The sequence below is a fragment of the Macrotis lagotis genome, chromosome 1, assembly GCF_037893015.1.
Source record: "Macrotis lagotis isolate mMagLag1 chromosome 1, bilby.v1.9.chrom.fasta, whole genome shotgun sequence".
NCBI classification, from domain to species: Eukaryota; Metazoa; Chordata; class Mammalia; order Peramelemorphia; family Peramelidae; genus Macrotis; species Macrotis lagotis.
The window spans coordinates 260,557,767-260,579,831 of NC_133658.1; the positions used below are offsets into that span (position 1 = coordinate 260,557,767).

General features: G+C 36.0%; 1 protein-coding gene and 1 pseudogene across 4 annotated transcripts in view; both read left to right on the forward strand.

The window, feature by feature from the left end:
• CASS4 (Cas scaffold protein family member 4) overlaps positions 1 to 22,065 on the forward strand; it is a 53,738-nt gene that overhangs the window by 4,912 nt on the left and 26,761 nt on the right. For 2 of the 4 annotated variants that reach the window (XM_074210304.1, XM_074210305.1), the window contains exon 1: positions 7,650 to 7,962. The exons of the other annotated variants lie outside the window; for them this stretch is intronic. In XM_074210304.1, the coding sequence (XP_074066405.1) occupies positions 7,951 to 7,962 (12 nt within the window). In that variant the 5' untranslated portion in view covers positions 7,650 to 7,950. Of the gene's footprint in view, positions 1 to 7,649; positions 7,963 to 22,065 lie in introns of those variants that run through there. 4 annotated transcript variants of the gene reach the window in all.
• Positions 120 to 238, forward strand: LOC141510515 (5S ribosomal RNA; annotated as a pseudogene).

The window sequence follows — 22,065 nt, forward strand, 5'->3', positions numbered from 1 at the left end:
CATGAATCATTTTGTGAAGGAGTTTTTAGAATATATGCTTATAGCACAGTGTTTTGTATATAGTAGGCAAGACTTAAGAAATGTTTTGTTTTCATAAGACTATTAAATAGAATGTGTGTGTCTACAGCCATACCACCCTGAATGCGCCCGATTTCGGCTGATCTCGGAAACTAAGCAGAGTCGGGCATGGTTAGTACTTGGATGGGAGACCGCCTGGGAATACCGGGTGCTGTAGGCCTTTGGCCTTGTCTGTCCAACTTTAGGGGTGGTTAGGTGGCGCAGTGGATAAAGCACCGGCCCTGGAGTCAGGAGTACCTGGGTTCAAATCCAGTCTCAGACACTTAATAATTACCTAGCTGTGTGGCCTTGGGCAAGCCACTTAACCCCATTTGCCTTGGGAAAAAACCCCTAAAAATAAAAAAAAATAGAATGTGTGTTCTGGATTGGAGAACTGATATAACAAATATTTGTGTCTTAAAATGAGTGTCTTTTTTCACTTTCAGTTCCAGACAAAAAGCAAATGACTTTATGATACTTTATCAAAACTAAGAAAACAATGGTGTGTTTAGACCTATGGGGGAGACCATGTCCACAGGGCCTACAAAATAGCAGAGTTTTGACTCAGGTAGGAGTTGAGAGGCATAGCTGTAAAAGCTCAGTAATCCTTGTTTTTGATTTTTGATAACTGAGTACTTTATCCCAGGACCCTGGTTTAGTCAGAACTCCATTCTAAATCATTCTTCTGGTACTTGCCTTTGATCCGAAAATTCCTCTTTGATAAGTTGCTTCAAATGCTTATTCAAGCCTAAATCTTTCTCAAATATTGTTAAGACCTTGTCTTGAATCTCACTGCCAGCAAGCTTTTCTCTTATTCTCTTTTGGACTCTGGCTGATCTCAGGGTGATCTGATCCATGTATTTCTGTGTTTTGATGACTCTTCATCTTGGACTTTCTGCTATAGGCAAATTGTGTCCTCTCCTCCCTGTACAATTTCCCTCATAGTAAGTCCTTGATTCCTATTCTGTGCTCCCTGGATAGAGCTCTATACAACAGGGGGGGACCAAACCAAATGTTTGTTGACTCAATATTTAAGGAGCATCTACTCTATGCATTTCCCTGAATTTGGCTACTGAGGGAGGTGCAAAGATAAATAAGATATGGTTCCTATCTTTAAGGAGTTTAAAATAGAGGAGAGAAATAAAATCTTTACACAAATGAATATAATAGAGTTAAATTAGTACCAAGAAGAGGTAAAAAAAGTTTGAGAATTCAGAGATTATCTTCTGCTGAGGCTTCTGGAATGGTTTGTGAAAGAGATAGATTTAGAGATGGATAGAACTCCAATATGTAGAAGCTGGAAGAAAGAACAACATTGTAACCATAAAGAAAACCATGGAATTAAATTTCAGAATGTTAGTAGAGGAAAGGAGGCTAGGAAGGGTTGAGAGAAGGGAGAGAGAGAGTAAGTAGCCTGATTTGACTGGAGCAGGTTGGGCAGAAGCATGAAGATAATATTGGAGCCATACTCTGAAGGCCTAAAGAGTTTGGACTTCATTTTTAGCTCATGAGGAGCCATCAAAGTTTTTTTTTAAGAATAGATGTAACATGATTAGACTCAGTAGCAGTGTATATTCCAGATTAGAGAAAAGAGTCACTAGGAGGTGGAAAAACAGTAAGAGGTTACTAATACTAGTCTAGGCAAGAGATAACAAAGGTCTACATAGGATTATGACAGTAGGAAAGGAAAGGAGGAGGTAGTTATGAGAGATAGTACAGAGATAGAATCTAAAGGATTTCAGAGTATTTAAAATTTGGTCAGGGCAAAGAAAGGTCAGGATGGTGTCAAGCATTTCTCTTCCTTCCTTCAGGGGCCCTATGTCGGCTTTACAGTTTCCTTTAGAAGTGAACTTTATGAGTTTTATCTTTACACAAGAAATGATGCCATTGTTCTACAGATAACTAACTATAGCAGCCCTTGAGCTGATAAGAGAAGCATTTTTCAAATATCTTTTTTTAAAAAGATAGAGAAAATAAGGCTTTAAAGGAAAAGAAATAGTAATCCCTTGTTGTCCTCTTAGAGGTTAAAGAGTCTATTGATGATGTTTCTATCTTGAAACCATTGTTACAATATGTAGGAAACATAACCACACACTTTAGCAGATCAAATTTGAATGGTGATGCATGAAATCAATGAGCTGAAGGTATCTTGCAGGACAGGAGCAGACTTGGATGGGAAGGCTATGATGGGGGAAAAAAGTCACAGGGATGGGACAGGGGATAATGGTTGAGCCTCTGCAACTATTTGTGGAAAAATATGCAACATCAACACTTCCTGTTTCTTAAATGTCTGGGACCATAAGACTTCTCTGAGTCCCCAGGTCTGGTCTGACCCTGGTATGACACCATCTATCCCTTTTGATCTAAAATCCTATTGTCCTGATGTGGAGTTATGAAAATTATCCTCCTTTCTCTGTTAACCCTGTATCTGAAGGGGTTATTAGAAACTAGTAAAGAGAACTCATATGAACTTGGTTCCAGCATACCCTTAAATCTAGCTGGCCATCTTGCTTATTTGTGACTGTTCAACTCCATCACTGTTGTTATGAGAGGAAAACTTTAAAAGGCCTACTTTTTTACAGAATCAGAGTCTCAGAATTAGAAATGACCTCAGAGATCATCTACACCTCAGGCTTAAATAAGTATTCCCTTTATTAGATACCCAACCAACTGTCTACATGTTTTTTCTAGAAGACCAAAAGGGAACCTCCTGAGTTAGTCCATTCTTCTTTGAATAGCTCTGATTGTTGGGAAGTTGTTTTTTTTTTTAATTTTTAGTCATTGCTCCTATTTCTGGTTTTTGGAGATAGCTAGAACAAATCTACCATTCTCCCAAGGATAGCCCTTCAAATGCCTAAAGACCTATTCCCATTGTGCTCTGAATTCTCTTCTAAATTTCCTAAAATGTGGTATCCAGAACAGATTACAATACTCTTAAATGTGAATGGGTCAGGGTTAAGTACAGAAGGACAATCACCGAACTGATCACTCAACAATCCTAAAACTACTTAATCTCTTGAATGTTTTATGACACTGCTGACTCATTGAGCTTGCAGTTCTCAAGAGACCTCAGATCTTTCTCAGATCAACTGTTGCTTTTTCATATTCATCAACATTACTTCTTCTTTCTAGCTACATGCAGGTACTTTCTTAATAATTTGAATACTTAATTCAATTCTCAATGCAGTAGAAGAGTTGACAGTCTTCCTTTATCTTCTGCATATCAACCAGCTTTATGCTTAAGAAGTGACATAGCTGGGTGTGGTGGCTCATACCTGTAATCTCAGGACCCTTAAGCCTACTGATCTTTTGAACTTTGGGTTCTGAATTACAGTGAACTAAACCAATCCGGTGTCTAAACTAGGTTTGGCATCAATATGGTGATCTCTGGGCCATAGGGAAACCACTAATTTGCCTAAGGTTAGAAATGGAGCATTGGAGCCAAAGATCCCATGCTCATCAAGAGTGATATCTGGCTCAGGAGAAGCCTGGTATTTCTAGCCTGGGCAAGATGAAGAGACAAAAAAAAATCCCAAGAATCTATGATAAAGATATATATACATTATTGGTGAAGTTGTGAATTGGTCCAAAAATTCAGAGTACAGTTTGGAACTATACCCAAAAGGGCAACAAAATTTCTCTATGACCCAGCAATATTACTTCTAGGTCTGTATCTCAAAGAGATCAAAGGAAAAGAAAAAGAACCTATATGTACAAAAATAGTTATAATTGTTCTCTTCCAAAGAATTGGAATCTGAGATGATATTCATTAATTGAATAAGTTGTGGTATAGCATTATGATGGAATATTATTCTTCTCTAAGAAATGACAAGGAAATTTCAGAAATATTTGGAAAGACCTAAATGAATTGATGCTTAGTAAAATGAGTAAAACCAAGAGAACATGATACACAGGAATAGCAAAATAGTAGCAATTATCAACTTTGAAAGACTTGACTATTCTGACTAATGCAATGATCCAAGACAATTCTAAAAGAATCATGATAAAATATGCTATCCATCTCCAGAAAAAGAAGTGATGAACTTTGAGAGCAAATTGAAATATAATTTTTCACTTTATTTTTCTTGCCTTTTTTTCAACATGGCTAGAAAATATTTTACATGATTTCACATGTATAGTTGATATATTGATTGCCTTCTCAATAGGTGGGAAAGGGGCTGGAAGGAAGGGGAAAACTGGAACTAAAAAAAATTTTTAAGGAATGTTAGATATAAATTATTCATTTTTTTAAGAAAGGACAATAATCCAAAAGGAAGTGTGCACTTCACATAACAAGAATGAAACAAAACAGCTGTGCTACATTGGCATCCACCACATTACAAGACAAAGAGGAATATTACTGTTTTGCTGGGTTGATTGTTATTAGTATTTACAGAAAGACACAGACAAGAATTGGAGGGGATAAGAAGACTTAAGAGGTTGCAATTTGTACTGGTAGAGAGAGTGCTCACATTAATGAGAACTAGGGAAATAAGGAAGTAACTGAGAATCCATTGGCCTTCTGCTATCTATCCATCTTAATCTAATGAAGTCTCTCAAGATTATCTTTATAAACAAGATGGAGAAATGTGGGCTAAATAGAATGAGGATCTTTTTGAGGGAAAAGGTTCTTTCTTTTCTAGTCCTACATTCCTATTGAGTAGCACACAGTAGTTATCTAATAAATGTTTATTGAGTTAAATTCAATTCGATTTATTTGGATAGGCTAGAATGATGTGAAGGAACTAAAATGATATGCACCAGTGAATATTCATATTAATTGTGCCATTGGATTTTTGTAATATTGATATGGATTTAAGACAGTTATTTCTCTTCTCTAAGCTTAATAACTCAAATATGTTATTATCTTGGATTCCCAGAGTGTTCACACAAAAACAAAACTGAGAAAGACTGATAAATGAAATTTCAGAGAAAGGTGAGTTAAATGATAATAAAATGAGGAAGAAGCTGCTGTAATAATATGGTAAATTTTGAGTCAAGATGATGAAGAAGGAAATGACAAGAAACTAGAGAAGAAAAAAACTTAGAAAGGAGGAAGGCAGGAATCTTGTTTTAAAAGACTATTTCTGGGTCAGCTAGGTGGCAGTGGATAGAGCACCGGCCCTGGAGTCAGGAGTACCTGAGTTCAAATCCGGCCTTAGACACTTAGTAATTACCTAGCTGTGTGGCCTTGGGCAAGCCACTTAACCCCATTGCCTAGCAAAAACCTAAAAAAAATTAAAAAAATTAAAAAATGTGATACCCTATCTTTGCAAACTTTAAAGTGCTATATAAATATTCACAACTAATTCTTTAAGGTTTCTTCAGCTATAATATGGGGATAATATTCATATCATTTACCTTACAAAACTGATGTACCAAAAGAGTTTTTGTAAACTTTAAAGTATTATACAAACAAATTACTTTTATTTTAAATCTTATTTCTATTCTTTCCCCCCTGTGGAAGAGTGTTAACAGATTCCAGAGAACAAAATGCACATTAAATAAAAACTATGCTTTGGGAAAAACTTTCTTATTTATATAAACGTTATTAATCCTTTGATTTTATAACTTTTGGACACATATAAAAACTATTTAATATTTTTTCTCCAACAATGATCTAAGTCACAGATCTGGAAAATGACCCCTAAACAATTTGTTTCCCTATCATTGTCTCTTTCTGTGACATAGAGGAAATAGTAGACTTGGATATGATATTGGGAAAACCTGAGCTCAAAATCCACCTCAGACACCTATAATTTTTGTGATGCAAAGCAAGATAATTATTGTCTGTGAGCTTCAGTTTCCTCACATCATAAAATGAAGATAGCGATTGAATTACTTACCCTGATTGTGTTATAAGATTTTAAATGAGCAGCTGTATGAAAAAATGCTGAATAAGCATTAGTTTAATTTGTTGTTGTTGTTATATCACTCTTAGAAATAGCCTTTTTTCTTTTCTTTTTTTTAGCTTTTGCAAGGCAAATGGGGTTAAGTGGCTTGCCCAAGGCCACACAGCTAGGTAATTACTAATTGTCTAAGGCCGGATTTGAACTCAGGTACTCCTGACTCCAGGACCGGTGCTCTATCCACTGCCACCTAGCTGCCCCAGGGTATCACATTTTACTTTCATGATAACCTTGTCAGTTAGATACCTATAGGTATTATTCCTTTTTTGTTGTTCAATCTTTTAGGTCATGTCTGATTCTCTGTGATCTCATTTGGGGTTTTCTTGGCAGAGATACTGGAGTAATTTTCCATTTCTTTCTCTAGTTCATTTTACAAATGAGAAAATTGAGGCAAACTGGGTTAACTGACTTGCCCAGGGTCACACAACTAGTAAGTATATAAGACCAAATTTGAACTCAGATCTTTCTTACTTGAGACCTGGTGTTCTTTCCATTGTTCCATCTAGCTGCCCTATGACAATGAATTTGATGTTTTTGAAAACAAACAAAAAATAAAAATACACTTTAGTATTCTCTTCTGTAAAATGAAAAGGTTAGGATAGATGGCTTCTCAGTTCACTCTCCTCTATGATCTTTATTTTAAACCAATCAATAATTTTATCCATCAAGGGAACTCCCCATGCAGAAATTGCTCTAACAACAAATGATTGGTACCTCCTCAAGTTAAATTCTTAGGGAGTTGCCTGGGACCCTGAAAAGTTAAATAATTTGCACAAGGTCACAGTCAGTCATTGTCAGTGGTGGGGCTTAAACCCAGGAGTTCCTGAATCTGAGGTCACTTACATGTAACCAACCACTCATCTCAATATCCTAAAAGAAGGAAAAAAATAATACATGGGTAAACTACTTAATTTAAGCTTCAGCATTCTGTTTTATAAGGGAAACCTGAATTATAGTCCTAGTTCAGTATACCTTTAGAATCTTAAGTAAGTCATTTTCCTAACCCTGAACCTCAAGTCCTTGAGCTAGAAAGTGAGAAAGTTACACTAAATAATCTTTATTGTCTCTTCTAGCTCTTATCTATTCTGTATTCCAAGCATTCTTCCAGCTGTGATATTCTTTATTCTAAGGTTTCTTTCAGTTCCAACAGTTTTATTCTAATAATGATTCTAAGAGAATCTAAGAAAAATTCCAATATTTAGACATCAAGGAAAGAGTTTTATTTTCTGTTGTTGACTCTTGGAAATTTTTTTTGGGGTCAGATTAATTCTTCCTCAAATTTCGTAACTGTGTAGTACCTTCTGAGATTTCAAATGTTCCTCTATGGCATGTCCTTTCTACTTGAGTGGTAATGGAGAATTCAAAGTATTCACAAAAAGGAACCTGGACCCAATCCAGGAGGGAGAAACAGTAAATTAAAGTTGCATTTGTTCATAATATTCCCCATGATCCTATGGCTATTTTTAGAGCTGTTATTGTTCTTTACCATCTCCCACGATGTAATGAAAAGCATATTAGACTGAGATTTAATAGATTCTAGTCCTAGTTCAAATATTAATTCATTATTAAACTTTTACTAATTCATTTCTTTCCTTTGGATTTCAGTTTCCTGATTTAGAAAAATAAGCATAAATTGGACTGATAGGCTCTTTAAAATTCTTTCCATTTCTAAGATACTATAAATTTAGGACTAGAGCTCAACTTATCATGAACATTATTTGCATACAGTTGACCAGGAGCCAACCAGAATGTTAGAACTACTCTTATTCATTTCCCAATGACTGTTGAATTCAGATTTTATCTCCCGGCATGAACAGCTGTAGAGAGAGCATAGTCCAGGGTATAACTATTTGGGACTCCAAACCAAACCTCACAGAATTCCAGTGCAAAGTACTGTAGAAAGATTTCCCCATTCAATAAATTTCTGCTGAGATTTTCCGGGAGATGGAATTGGCATTCTTTTTTTAAAAAGGAGGGGTACAGGATGAAGGTCAATGTAAGTAACCAGACTTATTTTCTCTGATACACTTTCTAGAACATTTTTAATTGCCTGGGATATTGAATTAATGGAGTTGTAAATTTCAGGTTTTTTTTTAAGTTAAGGAAGAATATAATGATTGTTTCCATTACTCAAAATCACGTAAAATTAAGCTATGCCTCAGGTAAGACTGAATTGGCATAGTGCCCAAATGTTTGCTTTGCTTAAATCAATTTTTAAAATATAAATTATAGATCTTTATTATTATAAAATAATAGAGGCTACATCTGATATTGTGATATTTCCTATCTCTGTGACCACATGGAATGGTATAACCTTGCTTTAGCCTCAGGTTCCTGCTATGTAAAACTGAAGTAATACTTACAGTGTCTACTTCACAATGAAAGAATATATTCAAAGAACTTTGCAAAGTTTAAAGAGCTAAATGAATACAAATGTAATTTATCATATATACATCCAATTATACTTTTAATAACTTTAAAGTTCTGCTTTCCAAGAGAGGAAACTGAGTCACAAACAGAATAATGATTTTTTTCTAAGCTATTTAACAAGTCTGTACTAGACGCAAAGAGGAGAGCAGAGTTCTGCTTCTTAGTCTTTCGTTTCAGTTACTTGACTTTTGAAGCACTTTAAGAGTAGAATTAAACTGGATTCTGTCCTGAAGGATAGATACAAGAAGTAACTATCTAGCCATCACCTCATTAAAAACAAAAAACAAAAACCAGCAAAACATTCCAAATATTTTAGTGCATGAAATGCAGATTACTAAACAATCCTGAGTGGTCAGAGCTGTTCTGTGAATACCATAGTCTTCTCAGTTTGGCATAAATTTGCCATGACAAGGGAAAGGAAAATAATTATACATGTTACATATTTCTGCCTTTTTCATGAGATAGAAAAAATTCAAAGTAAGCACACTCTTGAGGAAAAATAATTGTCATAAAATATCACATTCTATCCAATTTTAAGTAACATTCAGTTCCTCATTACTAATTGAATTTTACTTTATTAAGATAGACAGGCATATTGAGATTCTTACTGATTTGAGATGACTCATATCCTAAGAAAATTCTAGAAAGGAGCAATTTGTTTTTCCTTAGAAACTTATTCTAAGGGTGAGAAAAATGGTGGGGGGGGGGGCAAAAGGAAAAGGGAGAAAGAGAAGACAAATACAGAGACAGAATCAGACACCAAAACAGAGATAAGAGAGAGTGCGAAATGGAGGAGGGAGATGGGATATTTGAATAAGAACATATTCTTCAGTCATCTAGCCAAGAAAGACCTTAACTTAAAAAGGACAAGGACTCCCACTACATGCAGGGCCACCTCCAGTCATACTGATTGGTATCCAGTCACTGGACCCACTTAAATCCAACTCACTTGCATGTCATGGCATACCCTCCCTGATGTCATAGACTTTGAGAATAAAGGGGGAAAAACAACAATAACAAACACTCTTCAATCACAGGACATTAAAACTCAAAAATTATTGTTTAATCCTTCACTTTACTGATGACATGCCCAGGGTTTATCACGATTACAGATCTCATGACTACTGCTGTACTTTGAGAGAAAAAGGAAAGGAGAAAATCAAGAGTTAAGAGAGGAAAAAATAAAGGAAGGAAGATAGATGAATAAAGAGAAAGCAAGGGAAGTGATATGAAAGTATTGATAAGAAAGGTGGAAGAGAAGGAAGAAAAATTAGAAAGAAGGAAAAAGGAAAGAAGTAGAAATAATCTGGTAGGGTTCCTTTTAGGTAATGTGACCTTAAATAGTTTTGAAGAGAATTCAGGAAATGGCTGGCTTTCCCTCTACTAATAGGCTTTACTCAAGAGACTTGATACTTACTGCCTGGTGTTCCTGTTGTCAACCTCTCCTCTGAGAACTCCCACCTCTGTTCCTGACATTGGTGCACACAACAAAATGCATTCTGTACAAGAAACTGGTCAATGCATAATCTTTCATGGAGAGAGGACAAAACTCTGCTACATACTGATTCAAAAGCCCTAGATATTTAGTATAGCTTCCATTCCTGAGATGTTATGAATTTCCCCTATGGACACAAGAATCTGCATTATAACTCAGTATTGACTGAATCAAACACCTTGGACATAATCCTGAGCTAGGTGCTTGCTATTAAAGCAATCAAGCTATGGTTCTTAAACTCAAAGAGTTTACAGTCTAGTTGGGAAGTCAAGGCTCACTCACACAGAGTCAGTAGAAAACCATCCAGGAAAGTAGCTACCTAAAGGATGATGAAAAAAACCTAAATAAGTAGTTTTCAGGATCTTGTAGTCAAATATGTTCATATATTAAGTGGCACTTGACTCTTAGAAAGAGAAGGAAGATTATACTGTCCTACCACCAAACTTTGAAGATGAAGAAATAGAGACACAGAAAAAGAAGGAACTTGTCCAAGATTACAGGATTAAGTATTGAAACCAAGCTTTTAACTAAGGTTCTCCAATCAGATAGTAAGCATTAAATGCCTACTATGTGTCAGACACTGTGCTAAGGACTGAGGATATAAAAAAGGGCAAAAGATAGTCCCTAAAATCCACAGGCTCATGATCTAGCACTCTTTCCATTGATCTTGCCAGGTTTTATTTTCATAGAGTTGAGATTTGTTGAGAAGGTTGTTCTGTGTCCTGTGACTCCAGGGGTCATGATCATTTCATGAAATCTGTGTAGAAAAACATGGAGTAATCATTAGAAGTAATTTATTTAATTATTAACTAAATACATGTTGACCTAAATTCTGAGAATGTCTCTTGTTGTTGTTGAGTAGTTTTTCAGTTGTGTCTGACATTTCATGACCTCATTTGGGGTTTTCTTGGCAAAGATTTTGGAATGGTTTACCATTTCCTTATCTAGTTCATTTTAAAGATGAAGAAACTGAGACAAACAGGGTTAAGTGACTTGCTTAGGGTCACAATATAAGAATATGAGACCAGATTTTAACTCAGATTTGGTCTTCAGTCCTAGGGCTTTATCCAGGATGTCACTTAACAGCCAAAGGCATGGTATCACCTAATTCCCATAGATGCACCATATTAACTAATTCTTACAAACCCTCCTGATTGTATTTAACCAGAATGGTCTCAGTGGTATAGAGTAGGGATAATCAATACATTGTCACCATTCTTCATAGCCTAATTATTCTTAGTCTGCAAAATTAATAAATTTTCTAAGTAGAAGAAGATGCATCCCAAATAAACTAGAAATTGGCACTATTATGACCTTATAATATTATTGAGAGGAAGGGGCTTTGCAAACCCTAAATTCTACAGTAATATGAATTATGGTTATTGTTTACTTTGAATAACAATAACAAACATTAAATGATCACAGGTAACATATTTTTAAGATACTTGATAGTATCTATTGTTATAAGACTGATAGCATCTAATGAAGGCAATAGAATATTTTTGAAATGCCTCAAGTTTTAGCAGTCTGTAAGGAATTCATGATGTAGTTGAAAGTACATTGAATTTAGAATTAGACAAACCTACTTTAAATCCAGGACTTGCCACTTAACCACCTGAGTAATTGTGGGCAATTCACTTCCTCTCCTTGGGCCTCAGTTTCTTTAACTATAAAATCAATAAATTGTATATATGATCTAAAGTTTCTTCCAGCTCTAAATCTATAAGGCAATGAGTCTATGCTATTGACCAGGCAGTGACAGAACTGCCTTTTTCAAAGTGATATAAAACTGTGAAGTAGATGACTGAGAAACCAGCAAGAATCTGGTTTGGAAAGACTTAGGGAGATTGTTCAGAGGGAGCAGAAGAGTATGGACTGGAAGATAGAAGACAAGAGTTCTCCTCTTGGTTTTGCCACTAATAGTTTTAAGACCTTAGAAAGTCCCTTTCCCTTTTGGGGTCTCCATTTCCACATTTGTCTTTTTCCAGTGAAAAAATTCTAATTTTTTAAAAATCCTGACCTGTGCAATTAACAGACAAGTCAGTCATTCCTTGTTATTTTATGATCCTGTTTAAAAAAAAATTAGCTTCTCTACAGTCTCCCTCTTGAGCTCATAAAATATTCTATAGAAGGTTGCCCATGTAAATTCCCCAGAGAAGTGATAGTTCCTCTGGGTTTTCCTCCTCCTCCTCCTCTTCCTTTTTTAGGGCATGTGGGTAGGAATAGTAGAGATGGTGAGAGGATAAAAAAATACCTCATAAACTTTGCTTTTCTACATATATTATTATTTTAAAAGTAATAAAATGAACAACAAAAGTCAACTCATGCAAGCAACACTCTTTTCTGTGCCTTGATCTTTCCTAGTCTCTCTTCATATTTATATGTTATTCTCAAGTACATTGAAGTGAGAGCAAAATTTAATAAATATGATCAAAAAGCCCTACACAGCTGCCCCCATCAGTATCTCCTGGTGTGTTGAGCTTGTTTCCAGTTCCCTGATAAGAATGAAACAAGTAAATTTTTCATTAATCAAGAAGGAATATTTCTTGAAGGATTTCCGTGACCTTTAGGGATTACTCTGACCACATACTATAAACATGACCCATGTTTAATGTATATTAAAGTAATTGCAACCTCAAATGTTAATAATATATACTGTTCACTATTTGTGTTGTATTAGCTTTAAAAAGTTATAAGCATAAAATAACCAAATATTCTTATGTCATTTAAAGGAAGTAGAAAAAAATGACTTTTTCTTGTAAGTTATGGTGAATTCTTGGGACTGATAGAACTTATGAAAAGTTAAAATTCAGAATACTGATGTCATAACAAAACAACAACAACAACAACAAGAATACTTCACTACTGAAAATGAGCCATGAGTTCATCATGGTGAGAACTCTCCAATTTGGCAGATTGGAGCTTCCCCTTTCTTCATATTGAGGTGAGAAAGAAGGACCATGCCATTCTCTCTCATGTTAGAACTAAGTAGTTGAAAAGAATTTAGGGATCATCTAGTCCAGGAGTTCCTACCCCTCCTTTTTTGAGAGGTGTGTATTGTCTCTCATTTGTAGAATGCTCTTTCTCCTCATTGCCATCTCCCAACTTCCTAGTCCCAGCTGAAACCTACTTTTATCAGGAGTCCTTCTCAGGTTCTACCTAACCCCCTTCCTCAGAATCACCAAGAGTCTGTTGAGGAATGTATGGTAGAGACTTTACCATGGCAAAGAATATTGACTTATGAGTAAAAAAAATTTGAGAACCTTCGGTTTAGACAAAGAGAGAAGAAAAAAGAAAGATAAAATAGGTGAACACATTTTTTTTTAAAAGATAAAGGATAAAAAAAAAAGATAAAGGATAGTGGCACAGTGGTTAAAACTCCAGCTGTGGAGTCAGGAGGATCAGACCTTAGATCCTTACTAGCTATGTGACCCTAGGCAAGTCACTTAGCCCAAATTATTTCCAAAAAAAAGAAAAAAGGGAGAAGGGGAGGGAAGAGGCAAGAAAGAGGTTTAATGTGCTGGAAAATGAGACACCTGTTCTTTAAAGCCTCATTCCTCCCTGAAACTTTCCATTACTTCAGCTCAAACCAGTATTCCCTCTTCTGAATTCCTATAGCACTTTTATCTTATATCATATTGTTCTCTATTTCATGTGTGAGCTTTGCCTATATAGTTTTCTTCTTCAGCATGGCTCAGAGATCTCTAAACCCTAGTCTAATGGTCAGACTTTAGTGTTTACGATGAAACTAGAGACAAAAGAAAGCCCACAGGGTCTCATTAGTCTGCTCAGTTACTAGGACCAAAATTAAGGGGACTAAGGGTTCAGATTCTCCCATCTCCATTTTTACTTTTAGATCTCTCTCCATAGTTGCAGTGGCCTTGGGTTTTACAAATAGAGGAAAATTGGATTTGTAAGTTGTAAAACTAAAGCACTCCTGCTTGTGTAGAGTCATTGTGGGTAACCACAATCTCTAAGGAAATAGACCAAGGGGGAGAGAAAAAAAGGGTGCTTACCATTCTATTAATAGTGGAGTAAGGGAGAAGCCTGAGGTCATAGCTCAGAACAAAAATGAAGTGACAGAAAACAACTTTCTAATGTTCTGTTAAGGACCCAAACCATTTGTGCTGGTTCTTTTCCCTCTAGAGGAGTCAGAGTTCTTTCCTCTTTTCCTCCCTTGCTTCAGGTCACTCACAGAACTGCACCACAGAAGAGAGGCTCCCACTGAGCAGGGCCCATTGGGTAGCATCATTCTCCTTATCCTCAGCATCTTCGTTTCATCTATAGATGAGGACTGAGTCACTTCCTTTCTCTGGGCCTCAGTTTCCTCCCTAGACAAATGAGCAGTTGAGTGCTTCAAGTTCTAAATTTTAATGGTTTTCTATTTCCATATAAGGGAACTTTCCTTTTATGTGATTTAATGACTGCTTCACTACGCCTTAATGTACATCACACAGAGACAAGATTGCCAGAATAGAGCCAAATATCCAATTAACCAACAGGATCAGGAAACTGAGATGTTTTGGACAACTCAGAAAAATATCATCAGGATTTTCCAAAAATCTTAGTGAAACTTAAGATTTGTTTTGGAGGGGGGAAGACCACATTATTTATTCTCTTCCTAGTTTTTGTTTTTTTGTCATTGGGTTGTTTTAGTCATGTCCTATCTTTCATGACCCCATTTGGGTTTTTTTGGTCAAGGGTACTAGAGATGTTTGCCATTTCCTTCTCCAGATCATTTTACAGATGAGGGACTGAGGCAAACAGGGTAATATGACTTACTTGGGGTCACTCTGCTAAGTCAATGTCTGAGGCACTATGGGAGATTTTAGACAAACTACTTTATAATAACAGCTATGTAAAGGAAACGAATGGATTTGGAATCAGGAGACCTGCATCCTAATCCTGAGCCTGATGCTTATTGGGTGGCTATTATGAAAGTTACAATGTCTCTGAATCTCTTAGTACTTGACCTTGCCAAGGTTGTTATGACCAAAGCACTTTATTAGTCTTAAGGTACTACATAAAATGTGAGCTAGCACAGTGGAGATATGACATGTTTACAAAAAAAGCAAAACATAGGCATTCTGTGATTTAAGAAAACTTATGAATAATATAAATTAGGTATTTTGATTTGAAATCAGGAAGATCTACTTTGAAATTCTGCTTTAGACAATAGCTGTGTATATTTGAGTTTAAGTATATATTTAAATCTCTATCCCTTATAATGTATATGAATATATAGGCATGTATACATAATACATATGTATATACACATTTGTGCATATAATACCTATTTCAATACCTTTTCCAAAGAGACCATAAGTAACATTACTGTATTTTAAGAGGCAATGAAATCCTGAACAGGTACTGTCATTCTATTTTCTGTGGTTGTCACAGGAGAGATCGTTCACAATGGAGCTAAAGAGAGCTCAAAGAAAAAGAAATGAGAATTTATTTCCTGAGAAATTGAATTTAACTTGTACAGAAACAGAAAGAAAATTATGCAAGAGACTTTAATTGATATCCTGAGGGAACTGAGGATTGTGTCCCAAAATGAGAAGTCAGTACTTGTAATGAAAGGGAAGTTTGGGCTGTGATCTGTCTCACATCTTATATAGTGTAAATAATTACTTCTTCCATTATGCTATGAATAAAGAATATAATCTATCTATGACATTTAGACCTAGAAAATTCATTGATTTGATATAGAGATAAGTACTGATATTCAATAAACTGGGGGTTTAATTAAAATTACTTCAGAATTCAGGCTGAAGGGGCAGCTAGGTTGCTCAGTGGATAGAGCATCAGCCCTGGAGTTAAGGAAAACCTGAGTTCAAATCTGATCTTAGACACTTAATAATGACCTAGCTGTGTGACTTTGGACAAGTTACTTAACCTCTTTGCCTTACCAAAATAACAAACAAAACAAATGAACAAAAACAGAATTCAGGCTGAAAATGAAGATGGAAGATGAACTAGTAAAAAAGTTTAAAAGGGCGATGATATTCCCACCTAGGCTATATGTAGAATATATATCTCTAACCTGTATTCCCTGTAGATTTAAGCATCACATATTTAGGGATGAAAGCTACACCATAATATCTGATGAAATCACCAAAAAAGAAGAAGAGAGAACAAGGACTGAGTTCTGGAACCACAAGGATGAATCACAGATAGGACATGCATGATAAGCCTATAAAGGAGACTGAGAAACTGCAAAAACAATTAGATTCCCTGAAATTATGTCATTCAACAAGCATTTATTAAGCACCTTTATGTTTTGTACATACAAAGCTCTCACTGAGAATGGAACTGCTGTAAGATCACTAAGAGTGACTGGGAAGTTAATAAGAGAACTACAGAAAGACATAATGAGGGAAATGAGAACTCCAAGAAGAATTTGAAAAGACAAATGAGAAATTATGATATAGAACATATACAGAAAACACTAACTTTAGGAGGGGCTATAGGCAGGTATGATAATTTACTGTTTATGAAACTGACTAAGATGATTGGTACAAAAATTTGGTTTTGGGGGAGAGTGGACTCATTTGAAACACAGAATTGTTGAGATACATAGATAGGAAATGTGGGGCTAAGAAGTATTTCTCAATTATTGTCCTAAGGAGTCTTTCTCTCCCCTCATTGAGTTGCCATTAAAATTACTTCTAGATGTGGTATCACCAAAACAAAAGTGACAAATGCTATCAATCAAAATTATGTGCTGAGATATGTAGGGAGCTTCCTCTGGGCATGCCCAGATAACCTAACATGGAAACACCTTGTATTCTACATTTTCCTACTGTATGGATGAGTAGAACCTCCTATGATTTCCCACATAGATAGAATGTATATGTATTTTGCATCTTTAAAGCTAGAAGACTGGAATGATCTCTCTACTGCAGCTAGAGAGGGAAGTATATGTTCACCAACAGCACAGGAGCTACAAATTGAACAGAGAAGGGAAATAACCACCCCTCTTTTATACTGGTTATGAGATATGGGTCCAGGATCTCTCTTTGTTCTCTTTCAATTGTGCTCAGTTTCAGATAAAGATGGAATCCCCTCCACACTCTGAGTTCAAGTCACAATGATCTCAGAGCCAGGATTCCTGGTGGGATGTTATAGCCCAGGAAGGAAGTCCTGAGAACACTACTCTTGTGGAAAGCATGGAGAAATGTGGATTAAACAATACATAGTCAGATGAAATTTGAACTAGGCAAGACTCAAGGCATAGTCTTTCATTTTTCAATGAAGTTACCCTGAGATCTGTGCATGACCTCATAATATGCATAGTTTATCAAATTTTCAGGTAAGAGTTTATCTGTAGCCTAAACAATTCCACAGGATCATCTATAAAGTCTTTTCTAGCTGTGAAATCTATGATTCTACATATTTTAACCATAGTAATAAGAAAAAGAAATTAATGTTCATTGACTAAGAGCAAGTCAAATTATCCGTCTTTGTATTGGATGTGGTGGTATATTCAGGTAGAACTAGCACCTTTGGTTTGATGGCTAGCTGAGTCCTTTATAGTATGCTCATCCACCTTTGGTATCCACCTTCACCCAACTCTCACCTGTGGCTTCAAGATCCTATAACATGTGGAGCATCACACCCCAGGAAAACCATATCAGCCAAACAGGCTAAATCAGTTTAGTGATTGACAGACCTCAAACTCTTGACTGAGATAGGGGGATGTCTACCTCAAGCAAGTAAAGACTTCTCCTGTAGACACCCTCAGCACCCCCCCCCCATGGAATGGACATGAAATCCATTTGTTCCAATGGTCATGAAAGTGGCTGAAGCAGGAATTACAGCTTGGTCAGACACTGAAGAAACCAGGGTCATTGCATCCCAGTCTGTTACCAGTGATCCTAACTTTTTTGTCTTGCCACTGGACTCAGATTTTTCTGGCAGCAAGAGTGAGGTTGATGACTCTGAAACTCTGCATAGTTCAATATACACACAAGTCAAGACATCACCCTCATAAAGTCATTGGTCCTCTGAAAATGAAGGGTGAACAACAATTGTGTGACTCAGGCACATAACAAACCTATTTGTCCTAGTTTGCTCATCTGTAAAATGAGGATAACACCTAGGTCCTAGGGTTGTGAGGAGGATAGAATGAGATCTTTGTAAAGTGCTTTGCAAATCTTAAATGCTAGTTGTTGTTAGTTTTGTTGTTACAGAAATTGAAAGGAAAGACAAATGAATTATGACTAGAGTGTTCATATAGGACTTTATGGTGGAGATGACATTGGAGCTGATTTCAAACCAGAAAAGTGAGGGTTGAGCAGACATGAAAGTGGGGAGAGATGCAATCATAGAATGAAAACTAGAAAGTAAGGGAGTAACAAGAGGCTGGAAGAGTAGGTGAAGGCAAAAGGTCTAAAAACTCTAGCTAAGGATTTTATATTTTATTCTGTAGGCAAAAGGGAACTGCTTAAGGTTTTTTAAAAGAAAAATGTCATGGTCAAAGCAGTGTATAGCATAAAGATTTGTTTCTAACTTTCACCAGGTCAATTGTAGGCATGGGTTGTAATCTTAGATAATGAGGTGTGAATATAACACCTATGATCCTTTCCCCAAAATACTAACTCCTTTTTCTGACAAAATTGATCACAGTCCAGGAGGGGCTTTAAATAGCTAAGCCCTGGACACAGTTGTCATTAGTAAGGAATTTTAAATCATTGCCAGGGCTTACTCTTTCTTTTGTCCACAGCCTATTAGCTCACTCTGTAGCCAGAGATAGTTGTCTCTAATGTCTTTTTCTTTTCTTTATATCCAAAATTTGTCTGTGTTGCCTTTGCTTCCTCAACCATGATTCAAACTATCTTGAATCAACTCTTTATATGTGGTGTCAACTTCTGGATAAGTAACAAAATGCTAGGCACCATGGCTAATGAGATGGGGAAGAGAGAGAAATTAACCCTCACTGCCATCCCTCATCCTGCAGTGTGACAATTTATAAAAGACTGGAATTACTCAAACTGCTGGACAACCAGTTTAGAGAAAGGCATAACTCTTTAAAAATTTCAGGGATACAACCAATTTTAAATCTGACCATTGTCATTCCACTACCACTCCACCCCTTTTACTGGCTCAATGAGACAAAGGTGTTTATATTTAATAGCGTTTAAAAGGGTGTTAATCCATTAACAGCTCATCTGTGGTTAAGCCCTCTACACTTCTAAACTCAGGAAGAGGAAACCAAATCTCCCCTTTAGAAATATTACTCTGACAATGAGACCAGGATAGAGTGAAAGGAGAGGAAGACTAGGGAAACTACTACAATACTGCACATGAGAGATAATGAAGTATGATGGTTAACATGGAAATAAGATTAAGTGATGATTCAATATTATGTACTTGCTAATTTTCATTTGTGTTTCTGTTATTAAAAGTAATGAGTGGTCTTACCTTTACATGATCTGAAAAGGAAGCAGGGAAGAATAAGCATTTATTAAGTGCTTACTATATTTCAGGTACTATATTAAGCACTGGGGATATTAAAAGAGGCAAAAGACAATTCCTGCCCTCAAGGAGCTTTCAAACTAATGGAAGAGACAATAAGCAAATACATACAAAGTAAGCTATTTACAGAATAAATAGAAAACGGTAACACTAGAATTAAGAGAAGTTGGGGAAGGCTTATATAGAAGGTGGGATTTTTAGTTGGGATTTAAAAGAAGCCAGGGAAGTTGGTATTAATACTTCATTATATTTAAACTAATTTAATAAACATTAATAATAGCTAACATTTGAATAATAGCACGGACCAGGCACTATGTTAAATGACATACAATTATTATTTCACTCAATCTTCACAACAGATTTGTGAAGAAGGTGCTATTATCCCCATTTTACACATGAGGAACCTGAGACTGAGGCTAAGTGATTTACTGAGGATCACCCAGTTAGGAAGTATCTGATGTTGGATTTAAACTCAGGACTTCCTACCTCCAATCCTGGTACTCTATCCACCATGACGCCCCCCATAGAAGTAAAAGAGCTTCCCTCAAAATGATTTCAGCTTTACCAGGAAAATACACACACACACACACACACACACACACAGACACACACCTAGAAGTGGGGCAAGGATTGGTAAAAACTTTGATAAATACTTCAGTATCTTTGGAATCTGGAGTTACTATGCTATTTGTGGTTGAATATAGGCTTCCTGTTGACTCTTCCCTTGTTTTGATTGTAATAAAATCCTAAATCTTAATTAGGGCAAGTTGACTGGGGCTTTGCCCTAAACCAATAGCATTTAGAGGCCACTAGCAGCATTTGCACTTATTGCAAAAACAACTGAACTTAGCACCTAATTAGTAAGAATACTGAATTAAAATAGGAAGCTAGATGGTATGTTTCCTTCCTCTACTCCCATCTTATGTTCTGCCCCAGCTCACTCCTTCCTTCCCCTGCCCCTCGCCCCCACTTCCTGTCCTACTTTTACTTAAAAGGCAATCAGCAATCCTCCAGAAGGGCCCGAAGATCTTTTCCCCTTGGTCCCTTCCTCAGATTTCAACTGAATTTGTCTTTAGAAGTTTATTCACGTTGGATTTCATGCTATTTAACTCAAGACTCCAAAATTACTAGTTATGGCTCTGAAAGGATGTTCCTTTTATATATGGGTGCCAAGTAGAATTGATGCCAGCCTTTTTAGGTTATCCAGTGAAGAAACTTCCCAAGGTTTCTGGATGAGAAGATGGAAGCAAGTGAAGTGTGAATTTCCAAACATAACCCAGTTTTGTATACCACAGAATCTGAGTGAAAATATCATATAAACAGAAGAAAAATCTCAAAATACATAGCTCATATGCCTCTACTTTTCCTTTTAGTAGTGCAAAATTGTGAAAGAATTTTCAAAAAACAATTTGGGAGAAGTAATGGAATCCTGCTTAGCATTAGATAATAGCAAGTACCTTGCTAAGTAGGACCTGCAGAATGGAATACCCTCTTAAAAAATAGAACTCTCTACTCATTGACCCTGAACTTCTACAATGTAATGGCAACTGCCGTCCCCAAATCCCAATACCCAATTTCAACATTATTTTTATCTATATCTTATATAATTATAAATTCTATGTATGATCTATATGCTCCTTGCCTATATATATTCCATATGGTTCTTCTTTGTATGATCTCTGAAGTGTTTAGAATAACACATTGGAGAGTAATAATAACTCAGTTTCCATAGCATTTTCCTCAAAGTAATTTATTGGGTAGATAGTGCCAATTTTATCTCCATTTCATATGTGAAGCTACTGAGAATCACAGCTAGATAGTAATCCCAGCTGCTGGTGCTTGAAATCAAGTCTCCTAACTCTTTTTTCTATATACTGTGCTATTTCTCAGAGTAGACATTTAATAAATAAGTTATTAATAAATATCATAAAATATTTTAGTGAATATATCATTTAGTAATACATACAGTTTACAGCATTTTGATATATATGCAGCTTAGTAATAGATACATTTTCAATTATTTTAATGATGATGATGCTTATTAAAAATCTATTTTGAAATATTTTGATGAATGTCATTTTTTGGTGGTTTGATTGGTTTGGTCACCAAACCAAAATTGCACCCTGGAGAAGGATCTTGTTTATAAGATTTTAATATAAAACTGATAAAAACTGAAGTATTTTAAAGTCATATATGTCTTAGAATTAAGACCTGAGTGAACACATTCAAAGCTAAGAAATATGTTAATGTAATATATTAATCCTCAAAAGAGGAGAGGAAACTGCTGCTGGTTTTCTGTAACAGCTGTTGGTTGGGAATGGGGTGGAAGGACATAAAGAGCTCATTGTTCTATGGCCATCACTGAAGAGATGGTCTTGCCATCCACAACAGACCACTTTTATCATGTGCCGCTCTTAGTTCTGATACACTTCAGACCAGCTGTTGCTTTGCAACAATTGCTCTGGAAAAAAAAGGCACAAGGAGTCACATTTCCAGGGCATGTGTTATCTTTTTTACAGATTCTTTGTGGGCCGTAGCCTTTCCCTCAGCCCACTTTGAAATGTCTTTCATGGAAAATTCAGTGGTTGGTTTGGGTTTATGATTGTCTCTTTTTCTCCCAGGATGGGTTGTATAGCACAAATTTTAAAAACATGTTTTCTTTTTAGTTTTCTATCATGTCCCTTGAATTGTTGT